At 45.2% G+C, this 10,387-nt stretch overlaps 2 protein-coding genes and 1 long non-coding RNA gene across 7 annotated transcripts; 2 read left to right on the top strand and 1 right to left on the bottom strand.

The window, feature by feature from the left end:
* The first annotated feature begins 2,612 nt into the window (after positions 1–2,612).
* On the top strand, positions 2,613–5,669 carry LOC112899317 (probable magnesium transporter NIPA4). Its single transcript, XM_025967743.1, has 9 exons — positions 2,613–3,134; positions 3,670–3,726; positions 3,814–3,904; positions 3,997–4,157; positions 4,258–4,385; positions 4,465–4,602; positions 4,963–5,055; positions 5,160–5,268; positions 5,357–5,669. Exons 1-9 carry the CDS (start codon positions 2,963–2,965, stop codon positions 5,479–5,481), a joined length of 1,074 nt encoding a protein of 357 aa, XP_025823528.1. The 5' UTR covers positions 2,613–2,962; the 3' UTR covers positions 5,482–5,669.
* Positions 5,670–5,935: 266 nt separating this feature from the next.
* LOC112899322 lies at positions 5,936–7,353 on the top strand. 3 transcript variants are annotated; one of them, XR_003230028.1, is made up of 5 exons: positions 5,936–6,195; positions 6,361–6,656; positions 6,732–6,787; positions 6,869–6,954; positions 7,032–7,353. It is a non-coding gene; the product is annotated as an uncharacterized LOC112899322 (long non-coding RNA). The 3 variants fall into 3 exon arrangements; XR_003230027.1 differs by having other exon boundaries at positions 6,337–6,656; XR_003230026.1 differs by having other exon boundaries at positions 5,936–6,656.
* Positions 7,354–7,728: 375 nt separating this feature from the next.
* On the bottom strand, positions 7,729–10,346 carry LOC112899570 (thylakoidal processing peptidase 1, chloroplastic-like). Of its 3 annotated transcripts, XR_003230072.1 has the most exons (7): positions 9,769–10,346; positions 9,297–9,365; positions 9,151–9,219; positions 8,963–9,049; positions 8,744–8,893; positions 8,597–8,664; positions 8,129–8,202 (listed from the first exon to the last, which is right to left on the bottom strand). XR_003230072.1 is itself a non-coding variant. In XM_025968084.1 (6 exons), exons 1-6 carry the CDS (start codon positions 10,024–10,026, stop codon positions 8,133–8,135), a joined length of 621 nt encoding a protein of 206 aa, XP_025823869.1. In that variant the 5' UTR covers positions 10,027–10,341; the 3' UTR covers positions 7,729–8,132. The 3 variants fall into 3 exon arrangements, 1 of the variants encoding a protein (XP_025823869.1); XR_003230071.1 differs by having other exon boundaries at positions 7,729–8,202; positions 8,597–8,893; XM_025968084.1 differs by lacking the exon at positions 8,744–8,893 and having other exon boundaries at positions 7,729–8,202; positions 9,769–10,341.
* Between the last annotated feature and the right edge of the window lie 41 nt (positions 10,347–10,387).

Genomic DNA, 10,387 nt, shown 5'->3' with positions numbered 1-10,387 from the left:
ACTATAGAGCCATAAGTTTAACACCAGGGGGGAGCTGCCCATTGGCCCTGGGGTCACAAGACTCCTATAAAATTTCATAAATCTTATAGAAATCTACTGTTTATTAGTATTGTTGACCCCATGGCATAAACGACATTTGCGGCTAACACACAGTATTGCTAAGCTAATATCCAAGATGTTGTCTATGAGGTTATCAGGAAGTCTGAACCCAAAGTGCTTTCATAAAAGACGCAGCATCCAAGACAACTTCTTATACACGCAGAATATCATCAGAGAGCTTTACAGAGCGAAGAGTTCAGCATTATTTCTGAAATTGGATATGGCAAAGGCGTTTGACTCGATGAGATGGGACTATCTGCTTGAATTGTTGGCTCAAATGGGGTTTGGCAACAGATGGCGGAGTTGGATCTCCACACTACTCAACTGTCAACTCAGCATCTTCATCAGTACTGCTGAATGGTGTCAGAGGTAACTGGTTCAAACATAGAAAAGGGCTGCGACAAAGGGGACCCACTGCCGCCGATGTTGTTCACCATAGCAATGGAGCCGCTGCATTTGATGCTGAAAAAGGCGAATGACCAACAATTGCTTTTACCAATTGCAAACAGGGCTGCCAACTTGAGGATTGGCATGTTTGCAGATGCTGCTGCAATTTTGATCAACACTGTTAAAGATGAAGTAAGAATCATACAAGAGCTCTTGAACAGCTTTGGGAAGGCTTCAAATTTGAGCAAGAGTCCAGTGTTTCCTATAAGATGTGAGAATGTTGATCTGACTGACGTAATGAGTCGTTTCCAAATTCCAATGCCAAGTCAAAAATTTCCCGTGCACATACCTTGGAGTTCCATTACATGTTCGGCAAATTAGAAGAGTTGATATACAGCCCTTTGATTGACAAGGTAGTTGCCTGGCTGGAAAGGTAGACTGTTAAACAAGGCTGGTAGGCTGAGACTGGTTAGCTCAGTGCTCTCCTCAGTCCCCACTTACTTTCGGACAGTATTCCAGTCGAAGAAATGGGCCATCAAAAAGATTGACAAAATTAGAAGAAGCTTTCTGTGGAAGGGAGCGGCAAATGGGGGGCATTGTTCGGTGAAATGGGCAAAAGCAATGAGACCGAGACATTTTGGTGGCCTGGGTATTCTAGACCTTGATCTCTTCAGTCTGGCACTCAGGCTTCGGTGGCTATGGTACGAGTGGACAGATGAAAAAAGACCTTGGGTGGGGACTGAACCACCTGTGTCAATAATGTCGATCGACAGCTATTCCGAGCAAGCACGGTGGTCACATTGGGTGATGGCAAGAAGCCAGCCTTCTGGCAGTCATCCTGGCTGCAAGGAAAGGCACCAATCGACCTGTTTCCAGAGTTGTACAAGCTTGCATGGAGAAAGGAAGGAAAATTGGCGGATGAATTGAGTAATCTGAACTGGACAAGGGGTTTGCGGAGGATGTCAACAATAGAACAAATGGCAGACTTTGTCAATTTGTGGGACTTGGTGCATGAAGTGGAGTTGTCTGATACGGTGGATTCCATAACATGGCGGTGGAAAAACGACGGTGAATACAGTGCAAAGTCAGCTTATGAAATACAATTTGCAGGTTCCTACAGGCAGTTCAATGGGACTTCCACTTGGAAGGCGCAAGCGGAGGGCAAACACAAATTTTTTTGCTTGGCTCCTAGTGCAAAGCAAGCTGCTAACTGCGGACAAGCTGCTAGCGAGGAACTGGCCATGTAATCCAATCTGTCCGCTGTGCAATGTTGAGGAGGAAACTTCAGTGCACCTCATCTTACGGTGCCAGTTTGCTAGAGTCATTCAGGCACCAGATCAGAATGCAGAGATGGAAGACTGGTGGAAGATGGAGCTTGCAAATCTACCTAAACAAGTGAGAAGAACAAAAGCAGCAATACTAATGTACACAGCTTGGAACATTTGCAAAGCAAGGAATCGGTGGATTTTTGAGGGTGTGAAAATGGATGCTGTGCAAATGGAGAATGAGATCAAGGCAGAGATCACGCTGAGAAGATTGGTCTGTGGAGGGCCTGCGATCCCTTAAGTTTCCAATGCGCTGTACTCTTAGTTTTTGTTTTCTTGAGTTTAGAGTGTTTAGTCTATGTATTTGTAATATCGCACTGTAAGAACCCAGGAACCTCTGCTTCTCTTTCTTAAATGACATTGCAGTGCTCCTGCAGGTAGTTCAAAAAGAAAAAAAAAATTCTTGTGTAGCTTTTTCTTGCTATTGAGCTAGCTTCTTGTCTATAACTGCTATCTACAGCTTGGCTTTTTCTGAACATCTAATTCAACTTGATCTCCTACTAATTTCGATTGCACATCTAATGAAAATCTATGATATTCCTATCTTTTGTCATTTGAAATGAAATTCAATGATTTCGATCAACTTATCTGGGTTTACAGTGGACCATCCTTATCGTTTTTCTTTGTATGATGCGCCTGAATGAATGCACAAACAGAAGCAACAAGCCGTGTACTATAATAAACAAGTCAAATCAAATGCTGAAACCGAGAGATCGTAAGGCCAAGTTTTTTAAAAAAAATGCCACCAAATTTAATCAGTTTTTTCCCAATTTGTTCGGAAAAGAAAAACGAAAAAAAAAGGTGGAAAAGCAAGAAACTTGAGCACTAGAGAGGAAAAAGGAAGAGGAGGAAACTGGCCGTCTCATCTCGCCGCGCCACCAAACCGACCACCGGCCGGCTTCCCCCGGTGAGGAGTGGAGACAAGCCAGCAAGGCAAAGCCACCGCCGTCCTTGAGATACCCCATCCGCCATCCCGCCGGACCTCCCAGGAGAGGGTGGGAGGGGGGAGAGGGATCTCGCCTTCGCTTGATCGCTTCGCTGCCGAACGCGCACCACGCCTCCCCATGACACCAGCTAGGGCGCCGCGAGCCCACGCCTCCACCTCCTCCTCGCGGTGACCTCTGGTGTGCCTCATAGCCTCGTCGGGCCGCATGGACGTCTCGGCCGCCTCCGCCTCGGGCGGGGGAAGGTGGTACACGGGCATGTCGGCGGACAACATCAAGGGCCTGGTGCTCGCCCTCTCCTCCAGCCTCTTCATCGGCGCCAGCTTCATCATCAAGAAGAAGGGCCTCAAGAAGGCCGCCTCCTCCGGCGTCAGGGCCGGTACCCTTTCTACTTCCCCCCCCCCCCCCCCCCTGTCCTATTGGTTCCTTGCATGCTTCTTCAATGCATCATGGAGAATTGCTGAATTGTGTTAACTCCATGCTTCACCATAGAACGGACGCCAAGTTGGGATGCAGCAGCCTAATCACCCCCTATGACCCTCATTCACGAGTGATTGCAGAGTGGATTCCCCTGAAATTTCGATTTTTTCATTAGCACTCTAGTTGACATGTCTGGAATGTTCATGCTAACTTGGACTCACTACCCATATATGAACTGAACTCAGTGCATACATGCCTCTCTGAATAATCATTATTGATATCTAGCCATCAGTGATGAAAGCCGATTCCATCCACTATTTTCCATGTTGCTGTTCATATAACAACTGCAGTTGGAGTTCAACTGATCGAAGCTTACTGATTTGCTACACCAAAATGCCACATCTCTCCCAAACAAAACTACTTTGTTGGTTGACTATGTGTTGCATTGCAGCTAATAACTGGTGATCTAACTTTCATGTTCCATGTTATGACAGGGGTTGGTGGCTATTCGTATTTATATGAGCCTCTTTGGTGGGTTGGCATGATAACAAGTCAGTGCTTGTCTCTTCCTTTTCTTTTCTTTCATTCTAATAGATACCTTATTGTCCTACTTTCTGTTTTGGAAAATTCTTTTGCAGTGATTGTTGGGGAGGTTGCAAATTTTGCAGCTTATGCATTTGCTCCAGCTATTCTGGTCACTCCTCTTGGCGCTCTTAGCATTATTATCAGGCACGAGTTTTGGGTCGCGGAACTGTATACTTTGCCTTACTGCAACCTTTGTTGATTTTCTCACTAATCTGGAGTTATGTTCTGTTCTTTAGTGCTGTACTTGCACATGTAATGCTACGGGAGAAATTGCACATCTTTGGCATTCTTGGATGTGTCCTATGTGTTGTGGGATCCACCACAATTGTCCTTCATGCTCCACCAGAGCGTGAAATTGAGTCTGTGACAGAAGTGTGGGATCTGGCTATGGAACCAGGTATTTGCTATTACATTGCTAATACACTAAATTGCCTAATGCTTCCTGGATAAATACACTGAACCACACCAAATCCTAACCACTTGATGTTGTGTTGCAGCCTTCATGTGTTATGCAGCTGTGGTAATTGCTATAGTTGCCATACTTGTTTATCGGTTTGTCCCACTTTATGGGCAGACACATGTCATGGTCTATATAGGTGTTTGTTCTCTTGTTGGTTCCATCTCGGTATGTGTTTCTTGATATTGCATGTATTTATCATCTCTGGCTGTGTGCTTTCTACAAAAGTGTTAGCCGAACTATGCAGGTCATGAGCGTGAAAGCTCTTGGTATAGCATTGAAGCTGACCTTTTCAGGAACGAACCAACTAATATATCCACAGACATGTGCATTTACTCTGGTTGTCATCTCATGTATCCTTACCCAAATGAATTACTTGAACAAGGTATTCTGTTTTTTTAAAGCACAATTACAGTCTTCCCTCTCTTCTTGCATCAACTCAATTCTATAATCTTCTCTTCCGCACTTCCTTGCCTGTATAGGCATTGTACAGTTGTTTTATTGATTTCTTATTTTATATATAAAATATAAATTGCAGTAGGGGCTTCCCCTATTCTTTTCACTAAGAAAAAGGTATTCTGATTTATTCTCTCTGAACTAAGTGGTGTTTTCCTCCTTCCATAAGGTAGCATAGTAGCACAGTATAAGGGTGCTTAGAATGATTGACCTGGTATATTGGTGATATGATTCGATGGCGAAGCTTTTGTTAGCACCCCCAGTGATTTCCTTTTGTCCCTGAATGCAGGCACTTGACACTTTTAACACAGCAGTTGTGTCGCCCATTTATTATACCATGTTCACATCTTTAACCATCTTGGCTAGTGTCATCATGTTCAAGGTATGAGTTTCAATTGCTTTAGCTTATCTTTCCAGGATCATAATGCTTGTAGTCAGAATACAGAAGGTGTTATATATTGTAATTTCATTTGTATCTTTGCACAGGATTGGGACAGGCAAAATCCAACACAAATTGTGACAGAGATGTGTGGCTTTGTTACGATCCTTTCTGGAACTTTTCTTCTACATAAAACAAAAGACATGGCTGATGGTGGTACGAATTTCTTGCTATACCGACATCTCCATCTTCCTTTGTGGATTGGCATGTTGTGAAACCATATTATTTTCGTCTGTGAATGTAGGGCTTTCGACTTCATCTTCCTTCCGTCTTCCGACGTCTTCGTCAGTGCGGTTCTCGAAGCAAACAGATAATGATAGTGAAGGAATTCCTTTGAGGTCGTCAGAGTCATTCCGGTCACCACATTGATGCATGTTTGCTAATCATTAATTCACACGAGTTAGGGTATATATATGTATATGGATGAGCTTGTACCAAGGCTACAATACATTGTAGAACTCCTCTTCTTTTTGTTTTTCATGGCACATTTGTATGTACACCCACAAAATATTCTCGGTGGTTAGCTCTGGAGGAAATGCTGTTTTAAGTGTTTTGTCGTTCAGTTTTAGTGGAATTCTCAAGCGGTCACGCAGGGTGGCTAGTAGTCAGCATGTTTCTACTCGTCCCTGGCCTGAAATATACAAAACGCTCCTGGGACACCGTTAGAAGGGGAACTTCGCTGGAGACCACTAAAAAGTTTGATCTACGCTGAAGGACACGGTTAAACTGAGTGCATTTGCTCAAAGACAACGTTAGCCTTATCCTCCCACGGGTCTTTCTTCTCCCACAGAAGTATCGCTCGCTACTCCTCGCGGCCACGCGAACAGGCGACGGCCGGCGGCGCGTCGATTCTCCCCGGCGGCAGGCATCCTCGGCGCGCAGCCCTCCCGCGCGCGAAGCCTTCCCCGCGCGCAGCCCCGCAGAGGCACTCTCGTCCCCTCCCGCGGAGTGCAGGCGCATCACTCCGGCGGCACCCCTTCCTAGCGGCCAATCGCGGCGGCCGTTGCGCAATATGTAGGCTCCACGATACCTCAGCGACATTTTCCCGCAGGAGGCGGCCGATCTTTTATGGGTTCCTGACGGGTACAGACTTCTTCCTTTTTCTCCTAGGGTTAATGCTAATTTTGAGCAATTGGGCTTGTTATCGCACAGTTATACTCATTTTTTCTAAGTAAATCATATTATGTGTTGATTCTACTATGATTTGTGTCATTGTTTGTGTAGGATGGATCCTAATTCGTCCTACAGGCTTGCTGTTCGTGTAGGTGCTTATGTTAAAATTAGTGCACAGCTGCAGGAAGGTCAAGGGAGAGAAGGTACAAATCAGCCGCAGAAGGAGAATCTGAAAGGAGAACCACATGATGCACAAGATGCAGATAGCTTGGACATATGGCAAAAACATGCAATAAATATGTATATGATTCTGATGCCCCACCACCTGCTCCTTCAATGCTAAAGAAAAAGCGAGACAAGAAAAGTGTCACCGTAGTACCATTTAGTGTTGTTGCCCCGCCGCAGGAACAACCATCACGTGTTGATCTATTGTGAGCTTTTTTACCTCAATCTTTGTGAATTTTTACAAGCCTTATATATATCTTACATATCTAAACAACTCACAGTGCTACACCAACTAAGCCATCACTTGTGCTTCTACACCAAGCCCTGTTACAAGGAGGTAGACCTGTAATTTGAATTTAAAATACTCGTCTTTCTTCTCAAATCTGCGATTTCACATCTTTCTACTGGTTGATTGCAGCATGTCAAGGAGGTTGTTGGAACTAGAGCCATCCACATCAACTAGAGCTATCGCTTCTGTTTCTACACCAAGCCCTATGATAAGAGGTTATAACTCTTCCACCCTTTATGTATTTCTATTTCTTATGTCTACTGTGTTGATATGCTTTTATATCCACTTGCAGCCGCAAAAGGACCTTGAAACTTGAAGGCATCATAGAGCCTGTTGCTTCTCCAACCACATCTTCGGTTGCTATTGAGAAGGGAAAAGCAAAGAAGTTGAAGGTTGTTAGGTCTAGAAAAACTTAGTATGCTGAAAACACATGAAGACATCATTTTGGAGCATTATAGCTCAAAATATGTTATTTTCTAGCGCTGTACTTGCTAGGGAAATGTGGCTGAAACATGTGGTGTACTTGATGCCAAATGTGGCTGAAACCATGTCATTTTGTATTGCTGAATTTGATAGTTAAATATGGATCAATCATATATTTTTCTATTATTGGATACGCTCCCGTTGCTGTTAAATGATCTATTTGACAGGCAGGGGTATTCTTGTTCAGATTTATATGTCTTGTGATTTGTTTGAGGTGGAAATGTTCATAGTGTCTTTCAGCAAATGGGTATATATTTATAATAGCTTATAGTAAAGACATACGGTGTCCCAGGGCAAATTTTGCCTAAACCAGACGATGCTAGCTCTGAGATAAGAAAATGCAGAGACTGAACTTATTACTATAAATGTTCAGTGGCATCATTTGTTTTGACAAAGCGTGCCAAAGATGCGCAATTTAGAGCTCCCTGCAGTATGCCAACAGGAAATGTAGCGAACGACACAGATTAACTGAAAAGAAAAACACGCAATCGGGTACAAATATACAGTACGTCCAAAGTTCTGATGCAAATTGCATTCAAGCATTCTGAGATTTACCATCGCCCATAAACTTCATCACCTAAGGTAACCTCTTGCAAGTTTTAGATACATTCTGCAGGTTCTACCAATCAACAGGTAATCATAAGCTCAACACACGACAGCCTGAGGACACGTGCCAACAGCAAGCGGCAGAGGTAACCTCTTTGACTTCCACAGCTGGGAGAAAGGCCAACACATACAACAATGCTACAGCATACTCGAGGGCAAGTCTCAAGTTGACGGATAAGGGCTTCCTAAATTGACAGATAAGGGCCTGGCGCCAGGCTCAGCCCAACTCGGTAACTACATTGATATGAAGCAACATCAGCCGTCAGGAACGTTGGAGATTATGAGTGGCATCTCTTCACCTCAGTTACTGGAAAGAGGATCTTGTAAAGGACGTCATGTACTTTCCAACGATGTTGCCGATGGGAAGAGGCCCCCTGTTATCAAAAGCACCACAGATATTATCACTATTAGTTCCCAGACAGATGGCAACAAAAAACAATCTGCAGATGAGCCATACAAGAATGACAAGACAACTGTAAATAGGCAACAGCAAACACTATTGTTCTTTCTTTAGTGAGGAAGCAATCGCTATTGTTCAACTCCTAGTAATTGGGAAATCACTCTTATACTGCTGATTCTTATCAATCTATAGCCAAACTGGATTGCCTCCACGTGTGCATGGGAGCAAAGACCGTGCATTTACTATGCTTCGCAAGAGATTTTTTTTTCAATGAAAATGTAGTAGTCTAGGATCATCTCGAGTTGAACATTCAGTTATATCTGCTACTAGAGGATTTGAGCTAGTGCAGGCATAAGCATGTTTCTTACCAGGCACGAGAATCACAGCTGTTATTCCGGTTGTCACCCATGACGAACACATGACCTTCAGGAAGGCGCTGCAGGAGTATGAATAGTTTCAGTGGAGGATCCAGGTATGCAGCCAGTGAGGAAAGATGGAAGGAAGAGATCATCCACCATCTGAGGCCTGTTGATTACAACAAGGCACTCAAGAAGTCAACAACATGGAGCAGCCAGTCCACTTTTGATCATCATCTTGTGGAGAATGAAAATTCTCTCGTCACATCTGTTAACCCTTTTGTTAACAGCACTTTAAAATCCCTGGACCTGGCAATATCAACTCCTCAATGTTGTTCAAGGAGACAATGCTCACAGAGTAGAGATGTGTGCACAAACCATTGCTTCCATTGTGTATAACGCATGGGTTGCTGTGTAATGCTCCTTTTGTGCAACACCATTTACAATAAGCTGCCCCTGGCGAACCTATAATAAAGAGGTCGGGTCAGAGGATGTTGGGTGACTCCACGCATCTTGCTAGAATAATGATCATATCGGATTGAATAAGCAATAGCGATGCAGGTTACCTCAATGAAATCTCCAGGTGTTGCCAATACCCTCTTAATAAAGACAACATCCTTATTGACACCATAGTTCTGAAATTGGGAGCTGCACATTTTCAGAATGGACAAGCAATGAATTGAAAGACGGCGGGACAGAACAAAAAGCAAACCTGCACGGCCGTCGGCACTTTGAAGAACACTATATCCCCAATAGATGGCCTCCGGAATAAGTATGTAGCCTGGAAGACGGCATAGAGAGTTAATGGATACTCCTAGTGTGTTACTTGGGGTCGATCCCCAAAAGATCCGTAGCTGTTGGTTTAGTAACGCGCAGATGGGCAAAAAAGGGGCGGTCTCTATTTTTTCAGTGCGCTAAACATTGGTCTTGGGGTTGTGGAGTATGACAGTGAGAAACACATGAAGCAGTCAAAGATGAAACGGCAGGTCAGGACAGCAAATTGGGCCTGTGTTTCCAAGATTTTTTCTTGGTCAAATGTGTCTGTTTCTGGAACATGTATGCAGCCCGGATCTAGCAATCTACTAGTAAATCAAGAGCAGGAGTAACGCATGCATTCGTCTTATTGTAACACTGCACTGATAATGATAAAAAGCAAAGCAGAAGAGGGGAAAGGGAGTGACAACCTTCTCGGCGACGGCTCGGTCGCCTGGCCGGAGCGTGGGCACCATGGAGGAGGAGGCGATGTAGCGGACCTCGGCGAGGGCGGCGGAGAAGAGGAGCAGCACGAGGAGAAGCTTGAATCCGTCGGAGGCGGGCGGGCGGAGGCGCGGGAGCGAGGGGAGCCAGTGGTGCCAGGAGGCGAAGAGCTCGTGGCAGGGCAGCCAGGCGGCGACACCCCCCGCCGGCGAAACGAGGCCCCGGAGAAGGCCGCCCACGGCCATGGATGCTTCCCTCTCCTCCCCTCCCCTCCCCTCCCCTTGTCGGGAGGAGTAGACACTCTGGTTGGCCGGGCAGTCAATGTGCTGTGCCGCAGGTGATTTTTTTTCTCACTCTTTTTATTTACTCCTTCCTAGGGCTGTGCTGGTTGCTTCCACACCAAGACACGCGACCAGGCCGCAGGACCGGCGGTTCTAACAGAACCGCTCGCTGGCCCGGCCGGCCGCCACGGTTGGTTCGTTTTCCCGCATCCCGCTGACCACAGACAAACCACCCCGGCAGGGTCGTCATGCGATGTGGCCCAGCCCATCAAACATGTCCACTTCTCTCAATCACACGGAGACGTAGTATTCAGAAGAAAAACTT

This window comes from Panicum hallii, chromosome 7, assembly GCF_002211085.1.
Source record: "Panicum hallii strain FIL2 chromosome 7, PHallii_v3.1, whole genome shotgun sequence".
In the NCBI taxonomy this organism is placed as follows: domain Eukaryota; kingdom Viridiplantae; phylum Streptophyta; class Magnoliopsida; order Poales; family Poaceae; genus Panicum; species Panicum hallii.
This window is presented reverse-complemented; position numbering and strand designations above follow the sequence as displayed.